Source organism: Leopardus geoffroyi, chromosome B4 (genome assembly GCF_018350155.1).
Source record: "Leopardus geoffroyi isolate Oge1 chromosome B4, O.geoffroyi_Oge1_pat1.0, whole genome shotgun sequence".
Classification (NCBI taxonomy): domain Eukaryota; kingdom Metazoa; phylum Chordata; class Mammalia; order Carnivora; family Felidae; genus Leopardus; species Leopardus geoffroyi.
In genome coordinates this window covers 24273493-24300080 of record NC_059341.1, presented here as the reverse complement: position 1 = coordinate 24300080, position 26588 = coordinate 24273493, and the positions used below count along the sequence as shown (strand labels likewise).

Below are 26588 nucleotides of genomic sequence, written 5' to 3'. Positions count from 1 at the left end.
ATGAGCAGTCTGTTCTATTTCCCTATCAGGGAGCTTTGGGGCAGGCTTGTCAAATAATCAAGTTTAAGTGGAAAGCGGTGGGTGTGGCTCTTAACAAGGCAGGTTCCAGCCTTTCTTAGGCTCTGTGCTTAAGATAACCTGCTTTATCCACTTAGGAACCCAGAGGACACCTCCCCTACCCTCCCCACTACTGCTTCACACACTGCAGGTGGTGCTTTCTCTCACATACAAACAAACAAATAAAAAAACATTTAAAAATAAAGAAATGGAGATTTTAGCCTAGTAGCATGTTCAAATAATTGTGTGACATACTAGCCAAGTACCGTTCATATGACCTATGGTTTTGAGCCGTCATGGTTGTAGGGCAGGAGCAGAATAGACATGGATTGTGCATTCCTTGTCTGTCCATGTGCTGTGGGGTAAGAAAACATTGGGTGACAACTCGAAGGGTCCTCTGAGGAATAGAAGTGGTCTGGCCAGGCTTGGCTTTTCCAGACAAGCATCTCGGTGCAGGGAGGCTTTGATCAGCAGCTGTTGCATTCTGTATGTGTAGCCTAAAAGTCACTCCATAGTGGAGCACCTGGCTGGCTTAGGTGGTTAAGTGTCTGACTTTGGCTCAGGTCATGATCTCGCAGTTGGTGGGTTCGAGCCCCGCATCGGGCTCTGTGCTGACAGCTCGGAGCCTGGAGCCCGCTTCCAATTCTGTGTCTCCCTCTCTCACTACCCCTCCCCTGCTCACACTCTGTCTCTCTCTCTCTCAAAAATAAACAAACATTAAAAAAATTAAAAACAAATAAAAGTAGCTCCATAGCAAAAAGGTGTATCTTTAATGTTTACACCTTCCAGCCCTTAAGTGCACAATTATGTAGTGACTGATGCTTTGCAATGCTGTTCTCTGTTAGGTGTTAGCATTTAAGAAAGGACTGGCATTTGAGTGCAGACTGTTGAACAGACGTCTGCTATGGATGTGGCTCCCTTGCACAGAGATTTCTGATTTTGCCACAGTCTGCAAAAATGTATGTAATGCTATAGGGTCAGATAACTTGACAAAGTTTCCTGGGCAAAATCCCACAATAGCAGCTAGCATTGCCACCAGGAAAATCTTCTCTTTGTGGGAAGAAGCTAAAGACACAAATTATACCACGTGTGGATTTTGGACCCAGATTCATGGCTAACGTCCCATATGAAGGAGAAAAGCTATCTTACAGAAAGGAGCATGTTACTAGAGGGTTGATACCTCTAGGCAGGCATCCAAATGGTCACAAATCAGGTGCTTGAGTCACTGGTGACCCTGCTCGTTGGCCCTGATGAAACTGTAGTAATTCAACCAGCTTTTCTTAAGTGAGTAGAGCTTGGCTCTGTCCACAGAGACATGTATGCAAAGAAGAAAGCATGTGTGACTCCTTCCTGTTAGAAACTGATTATTATTATGATCACTGCTAATAGCAATACTGCTGTCAGAGATGATGAATTGTCAGCTTCAGAAGCAGTCACTGCATTGTGCCTTATTCCATGATCTCTGAGCCTCATGCCAACCCTACAAGAGAGTTATTGTTCTGACCTTGCAGACAAGGAGACTGAGGCTCAGAGAGGCAGGTGACCGGGGCTAAAATTCGGAACGCAGAGGCAGAACAACTTGCTTCTTGCCCCAGATCCTATGCTAATTGTGTGTACTTGAAGAATTAGGTTCTCCCTCTACTCATTCATAAAATGATGATAAAGTACCTCTCTCATAAGGTTTACAAGAGGATTAAATGAGATAATAAATATAAGACATGATAAAGCACTGAGTATAAAACTCAATACATATGAGATAGTCTCGTTATCACTAGCAGTAATTCTAGGAGTCGTACGACTTGTAGAATGTCACACAGCTAGCAGAGGGCAGACCGAGAAACCTTGAGCTGTCTGACATCGGAACCCAGGTTCTTCGCACCATACATTGGATGCCTTCCAAAGCTTTTATGGGGTTCAAACAAAATATCTGCCTCTCTGGAAGGCTGAGTTCTGGAACTGTAATGTATGTAATATCAATACTATGGCTTTTTGGAAGCCCCTCAAAGTGAGTAGTTCCCTGATTCCAATTCTATTTGCTATTAACACTGTTTAGTAAAGTAAAAACCTATCACCTCCTACTAAAATATACTGCTCCATCATCTCTTTTTTAAATTATTTAATGTTTTTATTTATTTTTGAGACAGAGAGAGACAGAGCATGAGCAGGGGAGGGGCAGAGAGAGGGGGAGACACAGAATCTGAAGTGGGCTCCAGGCTCTGAGCTGTCAGCACAGAGCCAGACGCGGGGCTTGAACTCACGGAGTGTGAGATCATGACCTGAGCTGAAGTCGGACGCTCAACCAACACAGCCAGCCGGGTGCTCCTGCTCCATCATCTCTTGATGATACTGTTCTTTCCTGCATAGCATCTAAATGCTATAGGACTAATCAAAATTTGCTAGGTTTTCTACCTAGTATTTTTACCCAATCAGTGCTAAGCAGAACTATTTCTTCCATATAGATTGTGATATAGGAACAGTAAAGGGAGCTCATGGACCCAAGCAAATTTTCAAATTGTTCAGACTCTGTGGTGACTCGAAAATCTCAGACTCTGTGGTGACTTGAAACTCTCTTACCGGAGAGATCCCCTGGGGAGAAGAGCTCCCTATGTCCCCACATGGCTGTTGCTGGTGTGTGTAACCTATCCAAGGACAGACCTGCAAGATAGGCTAACAAACAAAAGTCAAACAGATCAGGGGTGCCTGGGTGGCTCACTTGGTTTAAAGAATCCAACTCTGGACTTCAGCTCAGGTCATGATCTCACTGTTCTAGAGTTTAATCCCCACATTAGGCTACGTGCTGACAGCGTGGAGCCTGCTTGGGTTTCTCTTGCTCTGCCCCTCCCTTGCGCATGCTTGCTTTCTCTCAAAACAAATAAACTTAAAAGAAAAAGTCAAAACAGTACTTGTATTACAAAACCAAACCCTCTGCCAAAAATTTTACCATAATTAGAAACAGTAAACTTCCTTGGTCCCTTTAATATGTAGTTTGATTTGGAAAAAGAACTTTAGCAGATAATCATATTTTCCTTTTAAGATTTGTTTTCCAGTATGCACAATGAGATCACTTAGCATTATGGCCAGGATATGGGAGCAGGATATTTTTCGTGATTTTTGTATCTAATTCTAACAACTTTTTAAAAAAGATTTACCTTCTCCAAAAGGATTTACTTCACACACACACACACACACACACACACACACACACACACTCAGTCACTCACTCACTATGCAACAATTCAAGTGATGTGCAATTGAGGACCCCAAGCATGATATGGTAAGGAGCTACTTTTGTTTTCATATGAAGCCTCCAGATTGCTGCCATTGGGTGCGAGCCTTAGAGCGCACAGAGAAGTGTGTGACAAAGGAAAGTTGTCTGAGGGCAAGAAGGTATGCCGGCCATCTCTCATCACTGCGTCAACTGCCCAAATCTGCCACTCCTCTTCCCTGAACACACTGGTACAGAGAAGAAGTGGATGATAGAAGTTCAATCACCATGTAAGGAAACATACTTGGCTATTCCAAGTAAGTTTTGAACCAAGGAGGAAATAAAAACTACAATTACAGAACATTAAAAATTAATGACATGGGGATACTACATATAAAAATATGAGAAACATCCTAAATCATTCTCAGAGGAAAATGAATAGCCTGACATGCTTTTGAAATTAAATAACAGGGAATAAAAATAACTAAATGTTTAATCCAAGAAGCTAAGAAAATAAAAACAAACAAGGTAGGCAGGGGGAATGAATGAATTTTTCAATGAATTAGAAACTTTAGAAAGTAAACTAAATTAATAAATTCAAAAACTGGTACACTGAAAAGGTCAGTGAATATACAAGTATCTGATTAGTTCAGTAAAAAGAAAACATGTAGGGCTGCCTGGGTGGCTCAGTTAGTTAAGTGTCCAACTCTTGTTTTTGGCTCATGTCATGACCTTACCATTTGTGGAACTGAGCCCCATGTGGGGCTCTATGCTGACAGCACAGAGTCTGCTTGGGATTCTCTCTCTCCTTATCTCTCTGTCCCTCTCCTGCCCCTCAAAATAAATAAACAAGCATTTAAAAAAAGAAAAAAGAGGGAAAATATCACATTTGAAATAAGAAAAGAGGTTATGGAAAAAGATATTTTAGAATTATAAAAAAATTAGATGTAGAATTTTATGCTAATCTTAAAATTTTGAGTAAATATATAATTTTTCCCTGATAAAATATAAGTTAAAAGAAATGATTCCAGAAAATGTAGAAAATTTGAAAAGACCAATAACCAAATAAGTGAGAAAAAGGTTGCCCAAAACCCATCACCTAAAATGACAGGCCCAGATGTTTTAATAGTGAATTTTAACAATTCTACTATTGGGAGGTAGTACGCTCTAAACTCTTACAGAGAAGACAATGGGGACCTATTGGATCATTTCTAGAAACTAGCTAATACTAAAAGCAAAATCTGTCGAAGGTAGTTCAGAAAAGCTTATCAGCATATCTTATAATATAGCTACAAAAATCTGGAATATGTTTTAAAATATAATACAGAGGAAATTACAGATTAACATCGAACCAAGTACAAATTGTTGCAAGAATACAAAGAATGGAAGGAAGGGGTAAAATAATAATTACTTTCTGTACCTATACATGAGTAAACAGAAATAATGTATAAGAAGAAAAATACAGATCTTTACCAAAGAATGCAAAAAATATCTGAATAAATGGAGAGACACATGTTATTTGATGAGAAAACTCAACACTGCAAATACACAGAATTGATCTCAACACAATTCCAACCAGCTCTCCACTGGGAGTTTTAGGGGAATGAGAAGCTGAGAAAATAATTCTAAGGTACAAGTGGATGAAAACAATATTAAGAATATTCCATTTAAAAAAAGGGGGAGGGTTTAAAAAAATAAAAAAAATAAAAAAAGGGGAGGGTATAGATTTTTCTTTACTAGAGTGTAGAACATATTATAACACTATAGTGATTAAAAAGTATGGCAATTGAGCCAAATGGACAAATCAGTGGAACAAAAGTAAAATTAGGAAGTGATTAAAGAATAATTTTTTGGATCTCACATGGTGTTGAGACAACATCTGGCAAAAACTAAGTGGATAAAAAATAAAAAATAATTAGGTACCTCTCAGACACCATATATCAAAATAAATTTCAGTTAGATCAACTATTAAAATAATAATATAAAGGTTGTAGGAAAAAAGATGAATATTAGCATGTACTAAGAATGGGGGAGACACCCCAGAGGTAGAAAATGGATAATTGATGATAGCTCTGACTACCAAAAAATGAGGTATTTTTACAAATACCATAAATAAAATTAAAAAGCAAATGATACATTTTGGAAAATATTTACAGCATATATACAAAAAGTGTTTTGTGTCTTTTTCACTAATGAATGACTGAAAAGAATAAAATGCTCAACTTTGCTAATTATCAAAACTTCAAATGAAAATAATAAAAAAACAGTTTTCATTTATCAAATTGACGCAGGTCACCTAAAGGTTTTAGTTCCTAGGACTAGTAAGAACATGGTGAATAGTCAGCCCTGTATGCTGGTTAGGGGGAGTGTAAATTGGCTGGTTCTTTTCTGAAGGGCAACATGCCAGCAAGTATCCAAACTCTTAGTGCAGACATAGTCTGGGGCTCAGAAATTCTATTTTTAGGAATTTTTCCTACGAAAATAATATAAGTATGCATGCAAATATTTAGCCACACTGATATTTATATTAACAATTTTTTTAAATAGTAAAAATTTAAAGTTAGCTTAAATGTCTAACAACAGATTTGTTAAGTAATATAAATTCCAAACAATAGATTATTAAATAGTAATTAAAAATGATATTGGAGGGGTGCTGGGTGGCTCAGTCAGTTAAGCATCCAACTCTTGATTTCGGGTCAGGTCATGATCTCATGGTTTGTGAGTTGGAGCCCCACATCAAGTTCTGCATTGACAGTACAGGAGACTGCTTGGGAATCTGTCTCTCTCTCTCTCTCTCTCTCTCTCTCTCTCTCTGTTGGAGATGCAGGAGAGAAGCATCAAAGAAAAGACTTCAAAAGGGAAGGGCTGGAGAAGGTGCAAGGCCTTAGGACATGTTTACACAGCTGAAGGCTGCTGTGGCTCAGCTCCTAAGGAACAAGAAACGTAAGGAACGCCAAGAGCCATTAACATTGTCCAGGGCCAGATCCTCCTTCACACCTGACCCTTCCTAGTGTTATAGAAACCAATTCACTCAAAATTCAACCATGAAAAGCTAAACCATTAGACTGATTGACACACTTGCTTAGCTGACTTTATGCACATAGTCTTTAGCAATTATCCTAATAAAAAGAAGCTTCATTCTGGAGTTGGGGCCTCATTCTGACTCATTCTGAGCATGAGGACATTCACTTAACTGCACTTTGCGGACTCATCTTTTGTGACTCTGACCATACTCCCTGCAACATCTCTCTCTCAAAAATAAATAATAAATAAACATTTAAAAATGATATTGGAGAATTTCTAATGACATGAAAGTTGCTCATTATATTTTATTATGTAAAAAACAAAGTTCTAATCAGTAGGTTTTATATTTAAATATACATAATATGTTTGGAACTACATACACCAGAGTATTAGGAGATTATGTCTAGATCCTTCTATTTTCCTATTTTTTATAATGAATATATTCTGTTTCTACAATAAGAAAAGAATCTTGTTTTTTTTTTTTAAAAGAAGGGGCTATCCATTACCTAATACCATATACAAAAATTAACCCAAAATTGATCAAAGACCTGTATATAAGGGTTAAAACTATAAAACTCTTAGAAGAGAACATAGGGCAAAACTTCATGAGATTGGATTTGGCAATGCATATTTTCATGGATATGATGCCTAAGGCACAAACAAAAAAAAGGAAAAATAGACAAATTGGACCTCAAAAATTAAAAACTCTTGTGCAATAAAAGATACTATCAACAGAATAAAAAGCATCCTATAGAATGGAAGAAAGAAAATAGTTCCAAGTTTCTGTAAAACTTGATAAAGGATTAACATCCAGAATATATAAAGCACTCCTTCAATACAACAACAACAACAACAATAACAAAGACCCAAACAACCTAAGTCAAAGGTGACCAGATGGACCTAGAGACACATATATGACATTACATCCAACAGCAACAGAAACACATTCTTCTCAAATGCACATGGACATTCTTCACGATAGATCATATGCTAGACCACAAAACCAATCTTAACAAATTTAAGAAGATTGAAATCACATCAAGTATCTTTTCCAACCACAGTGGCATGAAAGTAGGAATCAATTAAAAAGAAGAAAATTGGAAAAATTATGATAAGTATGTGGAAATGAAAACCACACTGCTGAACAACCAGTAGATCAAGGAAGAAATAAAAAAGAAATCAGAAAGTATCTTTGGACAAATAAAAATGAAATACATCATAACAAAACTTATGAGATGCAGTAAATCAGTTCTAAGAGGGAACTTAATAGTGATAAATGGCTATATTATATGAAAAAAATCAATATCTCAAAATATCTGACTTTATATCTCAACGAACTAGAAAAGTAATAACAAACAAACCTAAAGTTTAGCAGAAGGAAGGAAACAATGAAGATTAGAGCAGAAATAAATGGAGACTAGAAAGATAATAGAAAAGATCAACAAAATTAAGATCTGGCTTTTTGACAAAAAAGAAACAAAATTGACAAACCTTTAGCCAGACTAACCAAGAGAAAAAAAGGGAGAAATAAAATTAGAAAGGAAAAAGGAAACATTACAACTCATACTACATAAATACAAAATATCATAAAAGACTACTCTCAAAAATATTATGTCAACAAATCGGATAATGTAGAAAAAGTGAAGAAATTCCAAGAAACATACAACTTACTGAGACTGAATCATGAGGAAACAGAATTTCTGAGGAGACCAATAACAAGTAAAGAGATAAAAGCAATACCCAACAATTTCCAACAAAGAAAAGTCCAGGACCAAATGCCTTTATAGGTAAATTCTACCAAACATTTAAAGGGTTAATGGCAATCCTTCCCAAACTCTTCTAAAAAGTTGAAGAGGAAGAAACATTTCCAAATTCATTTTATGAGACCAGCATTACCCTCATACCAAAGCCAGATAAGGACACTACAAGAAAAGAAAATTACAGGCCAATATCTCTGATGAACATAGGTGCAAAAATTCTCACAAAATACTAGCAAACCAAATTCAACAATACATTAAAAGGATCATACACAATAATCAAGTGGGATTTATCCCTGGGATGTAAGGATGGTTCAACATCTGCAAATCAATCAATTTGATACAACACTATAATGAAGGATTAGAATCATATGGTTATCTCGATAGAGACAGAAAAAGTATTTGACAAAACTCAACATCTTTTCATGATAAAAACTCTCAATAAACTGGGGTTAGAGGGAACCCACCTCAACATAATGAAGGTCATGTATGACAATCCAATTGTACTTAATGATTAGAAGCTGAAATATTTTCCTCTAAGATCAGGAAGAAGGCAAGAGTGCCCACTTTTACCACTTCTATTTAACATAGTACTGGAAGTCTTAGCCAGGGCAATTAGGCAAGAAAAAGAAAAAAAAAAGACATACAAATTGGAAAGGAAGAGGTTAAATTGTCTCTGTTGCACAGGACAGGATCTTATATATAGAAAACCTTAAAGAGTACCAAAAACCAATTAGAAGTAATAAATTTAATAAAGTTGCAGGATATGAAATTAACATAAAAAATCAGTCCCATTTACAGTAGCATGAAAAAGAATAAAATATTTTGAAATAAATTTAACCAAGGAGTAAAAGATATGTATACTAAAAACTATAAGATATTGATGAAAGAAGACACAAATGGAAAGATGTACTGTGTTCATGGATTGGAAGAATTAAGGTTGTTAAAATGTCCATACTACCTAAAATCCTCTCCCTATCAAAAATCAAATGGCATTTTCACAGAAATATAAAAAACTATCTTAAAATTTATATGGAACCACAAAAGAGTCCAAATAGCCAAAACAATCTTGAGAAATAAGAACAAATCTGGAGGCATCAGATTTCCTGATTTCAAACTGTATTACAAACATACTGTAATCAAAACAGTATGGTTCTGGCATAAAAATAGACACATGGATCAATGAAACAGAACAAAGAGCCCAGAAATAAACCCATGAATGTACAGTCAAATTACCTTTGACAAAGGTGTCAAAAATACACAATGTGGAAAGAATAGGCCCTTCAATAAATGGTGCTGGGAAAACTAGACAGCCACATACAAAAATATGAAACAGGATCACTATCTCCACCATGGACAAAAATTAACACAAAATAGATTAGTGACTTCATTATAAAACCTGAAACCATAAAAATCCTAGAAGAAAACATAAGCAGTAAGCTCCTTGACATCAGTCTTGGCTATACTTTTTTGGATTTGACACTGAAAGCAAAGGCAACAAAAGCAATAATAAACAAGTGGGACTACATGAAACTAAAAACCTTTGGCACAGATGGGGTGCCTGGGTGGCTCAGTTGGTTGAGCATCCAACTCTTGATTTAGGCTCAGGGCATGAGCTTGGGGTTGTGGGATCAAGCCCCTTGTTGGGTTCCACGCTTGTGTGGAGTCTGCTTAAGATTCTCTCTCTCTTCCTGTGCCCCTCTCCTCTGCTCTCTCTCTAAAATAAAATAAAACAAACAAAAACCTTCTGCACAGCAAAATAAAAGATCAACAAAATGAAAAGGCAATTTATGGCACTGGAGAAGACATTTGTAAACCAAATATCTGATAAAGGATTAATATCCAAATTATATAAAGAACTCCTACAACTCAATAGCAAAACCCAAATAAACTGATTTAAAAATGGGCAAAAGACGTGAATAGATATTTTTCCAAAGAAGACATATAAATGACAAACAGGCATATGAAAACGTGTTTGACATCATTAACCATCAGGGAAATGCAAAGCAAAACTACAGTGAAATATCACCACATACCTATGAGGATGGCTATTATCAAAAAGACATGAAATAATAAATGTTGATATGGGTGTGGAGAAAAGAGAACCTTCGTCTGGTGCAACCACTATGGAAAACAGTATAGAGGTTCCTTAAAAATTAAAAATAGAACTACTGTATGATTCATGAATCCCACTCCTCGTTAAATATCCAAAGGGAATGAAGTCAGTATTGCAAAGAGATATCTGCATTCCCATCATCACTGCAGCATTGTTCACAATAGGCAAGATTAGGAAACAATCTGAGAGTTAATTAGTGAAGGAATGGATAAAGAAATGTGATACACACACACACGCAAACACACACGCACACACACACACACACACACTGGAATATTATTCAGCATAAAAAGAAGGAAATTTATGACAGCATGGGTGAACCTGGCAGATACTACACTAAGAGAAATAAGCCAGACATAGAAAGACAAATATTATATAATTTCTTTTTTTTTAATTTTTTAATGTTTATTTATTTTTGACAGAGTGAGAGAGAGAGACTGAGTATGGGTGGGGGAGGGGCAGAGAGAGGGAAAGGGAGACACAGAATCTGAAACAGGCTCCAGGCTCTGAGCTGTCAGCACACAGCCCGATGCAGGACTCAAACTCACAGACCATGAGATCATGACCTGAGCCCAAGGTGGACGCTTAACTGACTGAGCCACCCAGGCACCCTCATATTATATAATTTCACACACACACACACACACACACACTTGAAAAAAATCAAACTCATAGAAGCAGAGAGTAGAATGGTGATTGTCAGGAGCTATTGAGTGGGAGAAATGGGGAAATGTTGCCCCAAGAGTACAAACTTTCAGTTATAAGATGAGTAAGTTCTAGGGATCTAATATAAGTTCTAGTAAGTCTAATGATGACTTAATAATGTTATTTTGTATGGAGTTTGTTAAGAGAGTAGACATTAAGAATTGTCACTACCCCCTTCCCCCCCACACAAATGGTAACTGTGTGAGGTGATAGGTATGCTAATTAGCTTGATTGTAATCATTTTACAATGTATGTATATATATCACAAATCATCATACTGTATACCCTAAATATATATAATTTTTATTTGTCAGTTATACTTCAGTAAGACTGGAAAACTGTATCTTCAAAAAAGTAAAAATAAGCAAGTGAAATTATTTTTAAAAATGGGCAAATAGACATTGCTCCAAAAAAGATGTACAAATGGCTAATAAGCACATGAAAAGGTATTTGACATCACTAATCATTAGAGAAATGCAAATCAATATCACAAGGAGATACTATCACACCATTAGTATGGCTACTATTAAAAAAAAAAACAAAACAGGGGTGCCTGGGTGGTTCAGTCGGTTGTGTCCGACTTTGGCTCAGGTCATGATCTCAGAGCTCATAAGTTCAAGCTCTGTTTTGGGCTCTGTGCTGACAGCTCAGAGCCTGGAGCCTGCTTCAGATTCTGTATCTCCCTCTCTCTCTGCCCCTTCTCCACTCATGCTCTGTCTCTCTTCCTCAAAAATAAGTAAACATTAAAACAAACAAACAAACAAACAAACCAGAAAATAGCAAGTGTTGACAAGGATATGGAGAAATTGGAATGCTTGCACACAGTTGGTGGAAATGTCAAATAATGCAGCCACTATGGAAAACAGTATGTCAGTTCCTCAAAAAATTAAAAATACAATTACCATATTGTCTGTCAATTCCACTTCTGAGTATATGCCCAAAAGAATTAAAAGCAAGACTCAAAGAGATATTTGCATACACGTGGGCATAGCAGCATTATTCACAATAGCTAAGATGTGGAGGCATACCAAGTGGTACATACATACAATGAAATTTTATCATTCAGCCCTAGGAAGGAAGGAAATGCTGACATTTGCTACAACATGGATCATCATTGAGGATATTATGCTAAGTGAAATCAGTCAATCACAAAAGGACAAAAAAGAGTCAGGTACCTAGAGTGGTCAAATTCATGGTGATAGAAAGTAGAAAGGTGGTTGCCAAGGGGTGGGAAGAGAGGGGGGATGGGAGGTTTTGGTTTAATGGATGTAGAGTTTCAGTTTTGCAAAGTGAAAAGAGTTTTGGAGATGGATAATGGTGATGGGTGCACAACAAAATGAATGTACTCCATTATCACTGAACTGTCAATTTAAAAATGGTTAGGATGGCAAATTTTAAGTGTATTTTACCACAATTTAAAAACTGGGGAAAAGGGGACAAAGGACCATGTTTAACCAGTAAACACTAGGAGCTGTCTTCTGAGTCCAAGCCCTGATTCTTCTTCACTTCCCAGCTAAGTGATCTTGGACATGATGCCCCTCTTCCAGGGTTAGGAGTCAAAGGGAGGAAGGTGGACTTACCATACTGCTGAGGACTATTGTGTACATAGAAACTCTTCACAAACTGTGTCAGCACCAGGTACGTGTGAGGGGATATACTCTTCTGTGTCTCTAATAAATGCATTAACTAGATCAATTGTATAAGGTGCTCAGGAGTCTGCCTGGCACATAATAAACACTCAGTAAGTGTCGGCAATTATTATTTTATAATCCTTCCTGATATAGGACATAATGAAGTGCATACACCTCTAGCACCTCTGAATTCTCTGCATGTAAACCCATAGGAAATATGACACTCAGAGGGCTTACCCCAGCCCTGCTCAGTAGTAACTGATTCAAGGTCTCTGTGAAATCTATCCTATCACAGTGCACTCAATAGCTCCCCGGGGATCTGAAAGAGTTAATTAGCTTCCCTAACTGCCTTCAGACACTGGCCACAAGTCAGCTAATTTAATAAAAGAGTATAATGACCCCAGATTATTTACATTTTCAATTGTTTAAATCAACAAAATGATAAAGTGTGGTACTTAATAAGCACAAGGAAATGTTATCTAACTGTAATTTATAAAGCTGAGAGATGTGTGAAAATAAAAAACTAAAATTTATACAAAAACATAAGCATTCACTTTGTGGTATACAAGTATTTGTCATAATACCTAACAGAAATCTTGAATTACAAGGATGGCCAGTGACTCCTCTAGTCCTCTGCCAACCAGGTATCACCTGTCTTGCTCAGATTTGTTTTCTATAAGGTTTTACAACAATTTAGATAATTTAAAGGAAACCCTGAAGGGAGGAATAAGAGATGGAAAAATGGGGAGAGAGTGCTAGAGAGAATTAATTTCTTTAAAAAATTTTTTAAAAAAGTTTATTCATTTATTTTGAGAGAGAGAGAGAGAGAGAGAGAGAGAGAGAGAGAGAATCCTAAGCAGGCTCTTCACCATCAGCACAGAGCCCCATGAGGGGCTAGAACTCACGAACTGCGAGATCATGACCTGAGCTGAAACCAAGAGTCAGATGCTTAACTGACTGAGCCACCCAGGCACCACTAGAGAGAATTAATTTCTAAATGCACCTATGAGTCCATACTCATGGTAAATACACACACACACACACACACACACACACACACGCACGCACACATACACACATACACACATACACACATACACACACAGAGTGAGGAGAGGTCTTCCTTATAGTAGAATGACAGGAACTGATAAATAGAGAAGGAGTGATGGAGTTAGAACACCACTGTTTTGCAACCATCATAGTCATAATTCGGGCAAGAACCTTCAATGGATGCTACATTAGTGAGTGAATGTTTCAGGAGGAGCTGAATATTTATATTGTCATGAAGCACCTCCTAGAAGATAACCTGCAAAGTAAGAATAGTCATTTTGCAGGGGAGAAATCTGGCAGACACTACCCTAAGCTGACATTACTAATAACATGACAAACCTCCTGAGGAGGAACAACTGAGAAAGACAAGGGTCACCCCCCTGGAATTCCTGCCTAAAATGCATTGCTTGGATCTAACCATGAGGCAATATGAGACAAACCCAAATTAAGAAATATTCTTCTAAATAAATATGCTCTTCAAAAATATCAATATCATGAAAGACAAAGGAAGAATGAGGAAACATTCTAGATTAAAGGAAACTAAAGACACATGACAACTGAACGTAATGTGCGATCTTGGACTGGGAATAAATAGCTCTAAAGAATATTATTGGGGCAACTGATGAAATTTGAATAAGGCATATTGATTAATAATTGTCTTGTGTCAAGGGCAGATCTCCTGATTTTAATCATTGTACTATGGTTATGTAAGTGAGTATCTTTGTTCTTAGGAAATGCACATTGAAGTATTAAGGGGCAAAGCGGCCTGATGTCTGCATGGAATTCTTAAATGGTTCAGAAAAATCTGTATCTATAATATACATATAATTTATATTTGTAATATTAAAATATTTATTACATTCAAGATATAATATTGAATTATATACACGGAGAGAAACAGAACTCTAAAGCATGCATACTGAAACTTTAAATGGATTAAAGACCTAAATGTGAAACCTGAAACCACTCTGACATTAACCATAGCACCTTTTTCTAGATATGTCTCCTAAGGCAAGGGAAACAAAAGTGAAAATAAACTTTTGGGACTACAACAAAATAAGAAACTTTTACACAGCAAAGGAAACCATCAACAAAACAAAAAGACAACCATTCAGTAGAATGGGAGAAGATATTTTCAAATGACACATCCACTAAGGGGTTGGTACCCAAAATATAAAAAGAACTTAGATAATTCAATACAAAAAGATCAAATAATCTAATTAAAAATGGGCAGAGGATCCGAACAGATGTTTTTTCAAAGAAGACATAGAGATGGCCAACAGATACATGAAAAGATGCTCAACACCACTCATCATCTGGGAAATGTAAGTCAAAACCACAATGAGATACAACCTTATAGCAGTTAGAATGGCTAAAATCAAAATGACAAGGAAGAACAAGGGTTGATGAGGATGTGGAGAAAAACGAACCCTCAATCACTGTTGGTGGGATGCAAACTGGTGCAGCCACTATGAAAGACAGTATTGACGTTCCTCAAAAAATTAAAAAGAGAAATACCATATGATCATATGATCAAATAATTCCACTACTAGGTATAAGGAAAATGTGATACACACACACACACACACACACACACACACACACACACACACACACAGTGTGTGTAAGCCCAGGGCTTTGCCCCTCCCCCACTCACAGGTCCCTAATCTTTCCCTTGTCCTTCCAGAGCCTGTTTTCTCTCTCTTGCTTCCTTCTAGTTGTATAATGTAAGATAACAGCAGAGCTCTTATGAGTTCTGCAGAGAAAGACCCTACACAGTTTTAGCCAAAAGAATAAGAAACTCACAAGAGAAATTAACTTCTATTTTATCCCTTCTTTTCATATAATTCACATTTTTTCTCCCTAGCAGGTCCTTCATCTCACAGTGAAATATGCCTTAAGCACCCTCCTTAAAACAATGAAACCAAAAACCATCCTGAATTCAATACCTGCTCCAGCTTCTATCCTCCCTGCCTCCCTTCATGGCTCAACCTCTAGAAAGGCTGTCTATATCTGTTCACTCTTCCCTCCCCTCCACCCACCCTTCACCCACTGCAAACTGCCTTTTGCCCTCACCCCTCTATTGATTTTTTTTCATGTTTATTTATTTTTGAGAGAGAGAGAGAGAGAGAGAGCATGAGTGGAGGAGGGGCAGAGAGAGACACACACACAGAATCTGAAGCAGGCTCCAGGCTCTGAGCTGTCGGCACAGAGCCCGATGTGGGGCTTGAACTCACAATCTGTGAGATCATGACCTCAGCCGAAGTAAGAGGCTTAACCGACTGAGTCACCCAGGTGCCCCACCCCTCTATTGAAACTACTCTTACCAAACTCACCAGCTACCTCCTCATAACTAAAGCTGATGGGCAGCTGTTGACCCTCAATTTCATCTATTGGTAGCATTTGAGGCCGTTAACCACTTCTTCTAGAAAGATTCTCATGGCCCTCATGGCCCCCATTCCTGATTCTCCTCTAACAACTCTGACTGTTCCTTCTCAGTCTCCACTGCAAGACTCCCATAAGTCTGCTTATCCCTGAAATGTAGGTGCTACTTAGAGTTCTTTCCTAGGCCCACTCTGTGTGGCTTCCATTGTGTAATTTCAGAGCTTCAGGCTCATATTTCAGAATTTAATAATAATTCCTATTAATTCCAGCATTCATTCCAGCTGACATCAGTTCAGCACCATTCAGCATCAACTCATATCACTGCTGCAGCTACCAACTTCCAGCCTCCAACCTACAATGCACTCTGTATTTAAAATGATCTTTCTAATGGTAAAATACGATGTCACTTTGCTGCTCAAAACCCTTCGGTGACATCTCATGTCTTCAACCTAAAGTCGAAACATGGCTCATAAAATCCTTCATGATGAGGACATTCTGACCATTTCTCCCCAGAACTTTTCAGTTCCTTGGGCAAGCCAACTTCCCTCACATCCATGACTTAGAATGTGCCATGGCCTCTGCCTGGAACATTCTTTCCTCTTCACTGGCTAATTCCCATCATCCTCCCTCTGGATGTAGAATTACATGTGAATCAATAGCAACCTGTACTTGCCCTCACACAGCACATACCTTTCTCAAGTGTTATCCCATGTTCCCAAGTCTGCCTTTGCACACTAGACTAAGTTTTGTAGCATCTGTGACTATGTCTACCTTGTTCACGACTGTGTTTCCAGTCAAGGCCACTGCCTACATCCAAAGAAGCCTCTCATAAGGGTCCCACATCTATCATATGGGAACTCTGTATAGAAGTTTTCTCCCCTCTGCTGTCTGAACTCTTGGGAAACATCTTTTTGTTTAGTGGCCTAATCCAATTCTAAAATATCACTCACTCCTCTTTCACAAATATTTATTTTTCTCTAGATATTAACTCATACTTTTCTTCTCTATCCTTAGACACCACCAATGAAGCACTAATTTGGAACCCAGAAAATATTAGACCTAATCACACTAAAGTAAAAATCCATTAATCTCAATACTGTGAAGATTCAACTTTTTGGTTATAAGGAAAAAGAACTCTTAAACTAGATCTTAGGAAATCAAGGATGCATCTAGCACATTCTCCTCTTTTGAATTTAACAATTTCTACAAAAAAAGAGCACTCTTCGCATTCAAATGTAAGACATGGTGAAATGCAGTTTTCCATTGCCTTACTTTACTTATTAGAGTAATAACAAAGTTAAATATGCTTTTTGATTTTTATCTCTGAAACAACCTTTTCCGAATAAATGAAGATTTATTATGTAGTTCTCTTTATTTGAGTTTTAACTGAGAACCATGTTTCACTTTGAATGGGTTACCAAACTGAGCCCCTGTGATTACTAATTAAGAGACAGTATCTTGCAGTATTTTCTTCCATATGTGGCTTTGGGCTTGTTGTTAGAAAGGCACAGGGGCGCCTGGGTGGCTCAGTCAGTTAAGTGTCTGACTCTGGCTCAGGTCATGATCTCATGCTCCATGGGTTTGAGCCCCACGTCAGGCTCTGTGCTGACAGCTCAGAGCCTGGAGCCTGCTTTGGATTCTGTGTCTCCCTCTCTCTCTGCCCCTCCCTCGATTGCACTCTGTCTCTCTCTCTCTCTCTCTCTCTCTCTCTCTCTCTCTCTCTCTCAAAAATAAATAAACATGAAAAAAAATTGAAAAAAAAAAAAAAGAAAGAAAGGCACAGACCACTCTTCACTAGGACATTTTGCTTCATTGTGAGCTTGCTACTAAGTCAACTGCCTGCCGAGAACAAGATAAAACCTATCACCCCCTCCACTGACAGACTAACATGCAGAGTCAGAGTAACTGTAAGAAATGAATGTCTTCCAGAGCAGGTCCAGGTTCATGTTTTGCAAAACCTGGATGAACTTTGCAAAGCACATTAGGGGAAACGAGAATGCAGATACACACTTTGTCAGCCTCAAGTGATTTTCTGAACTGCACATCTGACTTTCACAAGGAGGGGAAAGAATAAAAACAAAATGGCTGCCAAGCATGTTTTAACTGATTCCAACTGGAAGGGTGGCTACTGTCCAGTCGGGATGACTGGAATGACTGTCTAAAGCCTGCTCCTTGGCTCCTGACCCCAAACACCTCAATTGCATTTAATCCATTAGGCCACGCTCTGTCTTAAACTCATTCCGTAGAGATGATATGAATTATCAATATAGAATTAAAGACTGCATTTCACTACCAACACAGCTTTGAGCTTTTCCCCCAACATGCTCTCATACAATACTGCTAGGAGAATAAACTGGCAAAACCTTTGAAAGGCAATATGGTCTGATGTATCACTTTCCTTAAGAATATTTATATAATTTAAGTTAGCAACTGTACTAAGAAATAATCATAAATAGAGAAGCCCTGGGCACATAAGAGTATTCACTGAAGGATAGAAAGGTTATTTATAACAGCAACACCAGAAACGAGGAAATGAACACGAGGGGAGTAATATTTTGTGCTTGCTTTCTACTACATATAATTTTTAGTATTTTACATTTGCGAACACATTTAATCTTCGTAACAACCCTATGAAGCAGGGCCTTTCCTTTTTCCTTTTTTCAGATAAGAAAAGTGAGACAGGTAAGGATCTGCCCAAGCTGGTGCTGGAGCTGAGATAGGAAGGATAGGGTGTCAAAACAGTCCAGCTCTGGAGTCTGCCCTTCAAAGTACTATCACTTCTGTGCTTTCTCACATAGTCACTCCTCACATATTATGTAGTTAAGCATGTTTGTAATAACGTGGAGAAATGCTTATCATGTCTAGCTAGGAAAAGAAACATAACCACAAATATGTAAATTAAAAAAGGAAAAGAGGGGCACACCTGGGTGGATCAGTCGGTTAATTGTCTGACTCTAGATATCGACTCCTGATTTCGGCTCCGGTCATGATCTCACAGTTTGTGAGATCAAGCCCTGCATCAAGCTCTGCACTGACAGTGCAGAACCTGCTTGGGATTCTCTCTCTCTCTCTCTCCCCCTCTCTCTTTACTCCTCCCCTGCTTGCTCTCTGTCTCTCAAAATAAATAAATAAATAAACATTAAAAACCTTTAAGAAAAAGAAAAAAACCCCACACCTCTATGGTTTGAAAAAGATATTCAAGGTTTTGACACAAATATGGAATTAGTGATAATCTTTGGGTGGTGGAATTACAATTTTTCCCTGTTATTTTGTATTCTTAAATTTTTTTTTGACGTTTATTTATTTTTGAAACAGAGCATGAACGGGGGAGAGTCAGAGAGAGAGGGAGACACAGAATCTGAAACAGGCTCCAGGCTCTGCGCTGCCAGCACAGAGCCTGACACGGGGCTCGAACTCACAGACCGCGAGATCACGACCTGAGCCGAAGTCAGACGCTTAACGGACTGAGCCACCCAGGCGCCCCATTATTTTGTATTTTTTAAAGTAAGCATGTATTTCCTTTCAGATGGTAAAAATGATCACTTAGTCCTCTTTAAAGCTCTCATGTGCTTCCAACTCCTACTCACCTTTCCCTCTACCTGCTGACCTTGAACGACACAGGTTTGAACTGTGCAGGTCCATTTACATGTGGGTATTTTCTCATAAATACAGTACAATACAATAAATGTATTTTCCTTCTGATTTTCTTTAATGTTTATTTATTTTTGAGAGAGAAAGAGAGACAGAGAGGCTGTGAGCAGGGGAGGGGCAGAGAGAGAGGGAGGCACAGAATCTGAAGCAGGCTCCAGGCTCTGAGCTCTAAGCTGTTAGCACAGAGCCTGACATGGGGCTTGAACTCCTGAACCGTGAGATCATGACCTGAGCCAAAGTCAGATGCTTAACCAACTGAGCCACTCAGGTGCTCCTCCTTCTGATTTTGTTAATGATATTTTCTTTTCTCTAGCTTACTTTATGGAAAGAATATAGTATATAATACATATAACACAAAATATGTGTTGACTGTTTAAGTTATTGGTAAGGCTTCTGGTCAACAGCAGGCTCTCAGTAGTTTAGTTTTGGGGATGTCAAAAGTTATGTGTAAATTCGACGACACAGGAAGGGGGTGGGGGTCAGTGCCCCTTGTCCCCCATGTTTTCAAGGATCAATTGTATTTCCTTCCTCCTTGTTTCACTTCATACTTCCACTGCGAATTTTTTTTTCCTCCTGGGCCTCATTTCTCCCATCTCTTATTTCTTAATTTTTTTTCTTTCTTCTCCTTCTTATTCTTCTTCCTGTGTTGCTCTCTCCTCCCTTCCCCATCCATCCCATAATTCTCATGAGTAGAAGGAGAAAAAGTCCCCATAGCCCTAACTTCCTAATGGCCCTTTCCCTCTGTACCCTCCTGATGGGTATATGTAAGGGGAAGGGAGGTTGCAGGGTATTTTGTGATAAAAACCAATAATTTTTAACATTATGTTTTAGTTTTTCTAGTGGCTTCTAAAATTGCTGATATAAAATTCTTTGACGTGAAAATGTGAGGTCACTTGGCTAGTCACTGATTCTTGACCCCACTGGTTTCCCAGCATTCTCTGCTTTCTGCTCCTTTCTCTGCTGCTGGTGAATGATGGGCACCTTTTGGTATTTCTTCCCAGCAGCCCTGTCTGTGTTCCCTGTTCCTGCAACATTCTTGCTTTTTCTTCTTGCTCTTCCTTCTTCCAGGCCTGCACTTCTCTTTGGACCATGATGCTGCCCTCAGTCAGTAGTCTTCAGGCCACGCTTTGGCTCCCGGAAATGCCTGGTTGGCTGGTTTCATTGACTCACTCCAAGGCCCCTTGCATTGTTAAAACCTGAGTCTGACAGGAGTAGAAGCGGTAATATCGATGCCTTGAGGAGTGAAGGGTTCCCTCTGTTCTCCCAGGTCATCTGCCAGACCACTGGGATTCAAGTCAAGAACACCTGCTGACCAGGCTGGCTTAGAAGACTGAGTGGGTCAGGTAATTAGGGCCTGTCTAGATGATTCTTCCTCAGACTCTAGGCTCCTTTTAAGAGTTGGCTACAGATTTTAGTATGTGTGCTGCCGAAGCAAGCATGAGTTGGCTACCAATTGAGAAAAATGTTAGTCACCTAAAGTTTTATTCCCAGTTAGCAGGTTTTGCTAACTTTCCAGTGCCAGTTTTCTTCTTAAATCTCGGTTCTCAAGTACCTTATAGTATTGGCAGTCTCAAAAATATAAGCACTTTTTGGGGCACCTGGGTGACCCAGTCAGTTAAGCAGCCAACACTTGATTTTGGCTCAGGTCATAATCTCAAGATTCATGAGTTCAAGCCCCACATTGGGGGCTTGAGATTCTCTCCCTCTCCCTCTCTTTCTGCCTCTCCCCCACTCATGCACTCTTTCTCTCCCTCTCTCTCCCTCCCACTCAAAAAAAAACCCACAAAACTTGAAAAAAGCTTCAGAATATATATATATATATATATATATATATATATATATCCTTCCTCAAAATGTGCTTGCCTGGCTCCATTCCTCATAATAATTTCCCACTCATAATATTGCTAGAGCCTCATGACCAGCCTCACTGACCTAGGTCTCTCCTGTTCCTGCTTCCTGAAGGATGATTTCGATCATGCTCTTCTCAGATAAAAATGCTTTCGGGTTACCTTTGTTACTGACCCAACAAACTCAAATGCTAAGTTTAGCATTCCCCTCACCACCCCCATAACAAGGAAAAAAAAATCACTTTTTCTGATTGTAAAAGTAACATGTATTCATTGTAAGCAATCAAATAAGGTCAGGCAAGACATAAAGGTGTGAACAAGAAAGTGGCAATCCCTTGTAATTCTCCCTCCCAGAGAGAGAGGTGTCATTAATCAGTTTGTTTTGTTGAGCTTTCAAAATCCCACATGGCCCACTGGATTCACCATGGCTGTCCGCCCCCAATGCCTCTGGTCAGGCCCCGTTCCGCAAGCCCCACAAGCTGACTCCTACTTCTGGGGCTTTGCTGGTGGTGTTCAGTCCTCTGTAATGGCCCCCATCTTCCCCTCCCCCCATCCACTTCATCCCTAGCTTTGAAAATCTTTTGAAAGCACAAGTTCTACTTGCTGCATGGAGCCTTCCAAGCCTTACCAATGTACAGAGTATGTATTCTGTGCCACATGATTCAACCATAAAACTGTCTCCTGCTGGCGCGACCCCATCTCTCCTAGATCATATACTGTCAGGGAACCAGGATTATACCTTATGCTTTCTGAAGCCTCATGATATGGTGGGCAATCACAAATGTCTGTATAATAAATACATATGAAAAAATAAATGGTTGAGTAGCTTCCTTCTAATTTGGTGAAATGTCTTAATTCTTTGGAGACTACATTTAATTTTTTATAGGTTACAGACCTATAGGCTAGTGAACATTTACATGGATATAGTGGAAAGGCCTTTTAAGCTCCCTACATCTATTTCCAGAATACCGATGGCATTTGTGTGCCTATTAAGGCAGGGATTTTCCTTATGAGAACCCTTTGGTTCCAGCACAGAGTGGATGAGTTGCTGGGGCATCATTTACTTCTTGCTCACTAAACTGCCCCCCCTTCTGTAATCAGTCCATCAAGTTCACACAATCGTGGCACCTAGAATGATGATACATCCATAAATCAGTGCTCAAACTGCTGGTTGTTGCTTAAGTGCCCAGGTGATGAATGTCCTTCTGCACCTTCTTGGTGCAGAATATTTTGATTGATTTAACAAAGGTTCCAATTCAGTCAAGGGCCATGAAACGCTCCATGGCGTTGAGGAACAACATCCCAGGACTCCAAGCAAGAGCCCATGTGAAAAAGAAACAGCGAAACATAAGCAGGGATGGAGGTAGGTTTGCTGCCCCCCCAGGCAATGCCTATTTTTGGACTAAAAGATAATACATGTGGAAGTTGCAAATTGCCAACCGACAAGGGTTGCAGATTCGCACTCACCTCTCATCGCATTTAATCAGAATCACGCTGTCTGTTCCAATCCCCAGAGCTGCAGCTCCCTTCTTGAGAGAAAAATGACTCTAAAAAAAAAAAAAAAAAACATTTATAGTTAGTTGTGTGTAAATTCAAGATCCATTCCCTGAGCTGTTTTTTTTTTTCTCCTTTTATTTTTAATCTCCCTCAAAAACCTCGCTTGCTGAGAGAAGATGGCATCCTTCCATTGAGGTTTGTTTTTTTAACCTGTGGTGAAAGGCACATAACATAGAATTTACCACCATAACCATTTGTAAGGTTACAGTTCAGCGGCCTTAGGTACATTTATGTAGCTGTGCAACCATCATAAACCATCCATCTCTGGAATTCTTTTCATCTTGCAAAAGTGAAATTCTGTACCCATTACACAATAATTCCTCATTCCTCCCTCCCTCAGCCCCTGGCAACCACCACTGTACTTTCTGTCTCTATGAATTTGACTACCTTTGGTGCCTCATGTAAGTGGAACCATATAGTATTTGTTAGTTTGTGACTGGCCTGTTTCACTCAGCATAGTCGTCCTCAAGTTTCATCCATGTTGCAGCCTGTGCCAGAGTCTCCTTGTCTGTCCATTCATCCATCAGTGGATACTTGGGTTGCTTCCACCATTTGGCCATTGGGGATAATGGTGCTATGAACATGGGTGTACAAATATCCCTTTGAGCCCTGCTTTTAATTCTTTTGGGTATAAACCCAGAAATGGAATTGCTGGGTCAATGGTAATTCTATTTTTGAGGAATTGCCATACTATTTTTCATAGCAGCTGCCCCATTTTACATCCCCACCAGCAGTTCCCAATGGTTCCAACTTCTCCCCAAACTTGCCAATAGTTGTTATTTTCTGTTTTTTGGTAATAGTCATTCAAATGGGGGGGAATGGTATCTCATTATAGGTTTCAATTTGTATTTCCTTAATGATTACTGATGTTGAATATTTTGTGTGCATATTGGCACACATTGTACATTGTCTTTAAAGAAATGCATATGCCAGTCTTTTGCCCATTTTTGAACAGGTTGTTTTGTGGTTGTTGTTGAATTCATTCGAGTTTTTCTTTCTTTTTTCTTTCTTTCTTTCTTTCTTTCTCTCTCTCTCTCTCTCTCTTTCTTCTTCTTCTTTTTTTTTTTAGAGAGAGAGAGAACATGGGCAAGCAGGGGAGGGGCAGAGGGAAAGAAGGAGAGAGAGAATCCCAAGCAGGCTCCATACCTAGCACAGAGCCCAACATAGGGCTCGATATCCTGACTATGAGATCATGACCTGAGCCAAAATCAAGTCAGACACTCAACCAACTGAGCCACCCAGGGGCCCCTAACTTGAGTTTCTGAGTGAAGATAATAAGACCCTGGAAATTATAAATGGACCTGCTACCCCAAAAGACAATAATCCAAACCAATTCTACATATAAGGCATAAAAACAAGTCAACTGACTCCAGGAACTATGTACAATATGGCTTCCAGGCTTATATTTTCCTACCAAGAGATTACACTCAGTGTCTCTCAAGTTCAGTGAAATTGTGGGCACTCAAGAGAAGTTGGCCTTAAATCCAGCACTCTTTACCCCAGACTTGGCGCAGGAACTAGTTGCTGTGTAGGCGACCTCTCATCCTGAGGCAGGAGCAGGGAAAAAGCATCAGTCACTGGCTTGAGGAGGATAGTGTGCAGAAAAGGCCACACTGACAAGCCACTGCCAGATCTTTGTTTGTGCTTTTGGTTATTGATCGAGGGTAGGATTCTGAATCTCAATGGCTGTAATCACAGGGCAATTTGGAAAACTGAGAGAGGCTAACCTAAGCCCAGCTGTATGGCATCTGCCCAGCAGCCTCTTACTATTAACTACACATCATTAAGCTGTCCGAAAGGAGAGCTGCTTCCTCAATTTACATCTCCAAAGGGTTGCTGACTGGAATTTTAAGTTAGAGTTTGGAGTGTACTCTCTCTCAATGCCCACTTTTGACTCATCTGAATTCTTATATATGCAGCATAGGAACTATTAACATATATATTTTTAGGGGGTGTGTCTAATAAGCAAGAAGAAATCACATTGATAACAGCAGCAAATAATGTAAACCAATAAATGAGGCCCTGGACAGAGGAGTTTAAAAGGCCCAGTGTACCCAAGGAGTAATGACAAAGGGCCATTAGCCTCATTTTACAATCAGGAAGACAAAGTAGACAGTCACCAAGATACCTGGGAACTAGGAGAGAAAGCTTAACTGGGTTTGTAAAGATGCATGACTCCCCCAACAACACAAAAAAGTGTTCTCTCTTGCATCGTTAGCAGATCCCCGGGTGACCCCCAGAAGAAAGAGCTCAGGGGGAAATGGCACAGAACAGAGGGACCAGCTGCCCACTGAGCAAGCACAAACCACTCAAATGAAGCCCCTCAGTGAAGGAGCTCCTAAGCACTGTTAAAACCAAACACAAATGGTGACCAGACTTGAAAATTTCCTGAGCAGACAAAATCAGTTTAGTCCTACAAGCAGAGCTTAATTTAGCTTATTTTGCATGACAAGTGAGGCTAACAACTCGGGTCACATCTTGCTTCTGCCTCTGAAAATCATAACAGAAACTTAAATTGTTCCCCCAAATTGATATGAGGTAACCACTAGGCAATGCTCTTTCATTTCAGAGAATTCTAATGCTGTTCCCAGTCACTGTGAAGAGTCAACAGTCACTGCTGCCACACTATATAAACTGCTTGTAACAATATACTCGGAGTCTCATACCCTCTTTTGGTTTGAGTGCTCTGGGTTTGCAAAGTCTCTTTTTGGTGTGTGCTCAATAAACTTTCGCTAATTACTACTACCTCAGTGATTCCTTGGTTTTACTTTTGTTTTTGTTTTTCCTAAACCTTTGATAGTACTAAACTGCCAAATGGCAAATTGGGGCTAAGTAAGAGATCTGGTGCACCTGGTCAATGAGAGGAAGTAGTTTTGTCTGTTTTTTAATGAGAAAGAATAGGGATTCTCAAATGAGGGGCAATTACCTAGGATAATTGATCACTCTAGCAAATGCCACACACTTAAAGAAAAAACACATGCCCAAATAGAAGGCTTCAAGATGGGGAACGAAAAGGGATATGAGGCATGAAAAAGAAGATTAGGTACCGAACACTGAGCCTGTTTACATTTTCAGGAAAGAGAGCAGGGAAATCACTAGATGTTATCCACAAATAGCAAGGGACCATGGAGAGCAAGGAGCCAGAGGAAAAAAAAAAAAAGACACTACCTAATGAGGAAGAAACAGTGAAAACAGCTTAAATGGCACATCTCTGTGCTGGTGAGAACACATGGGGAGTCATTTTTAATCCTTGGCACCATGTTTAATGGACCTACTTGTTGATGAACCACAGCAGAGCAGCCCAGAAACCAGGTGTTTGAAGAGAGCTCAGAGGATGCTTGTTCATGGGCAGAGGGCAACCAGGACATGTGGCATGGGTGGCCTTCATATCTGAAGGGCTGTGTCAAGGTAAGAGGAAAGGGACAGATGGTTCTGGGTGGCTTCAGAAGGTAAAGCTGTGAACAAAAATTGAAAGCTACAAGGATTCGGATGTGTCCCCAAATCATCAAGACTCTTGTGATGATCAGTCATTCATCAACAGAATGGCTGGGGAATGAGTTAATGAATATCCCCCGTATCTCCTCCACCCTGATCTTGGAAAAA

The 26588-nt window shown here is 39.2% G+C and overlaps 1 protein-coding gene across 1 annotated transcript in view; it reads right to left on the bottom strand.

Moving 5' to 3' along the window:
- Nucleotides 1–26588, bottom strand: part of GAD2 (glutamate decarboxylase 2) — an 88126-nt gene that overhangs the window by 39288 nt on the left and 22250 nt on the right. The window contains exon 8 of the mRNA XM_045465689.1: nucleotides 22896–22975. Coding sequence (XP_045321645.1) covers nucleotides 22896–22975 — 80 coding nt within the window. The remainder of the gene's footprint in view (nucleotides 1–22895; nucleotides 22976–26588) is intronic.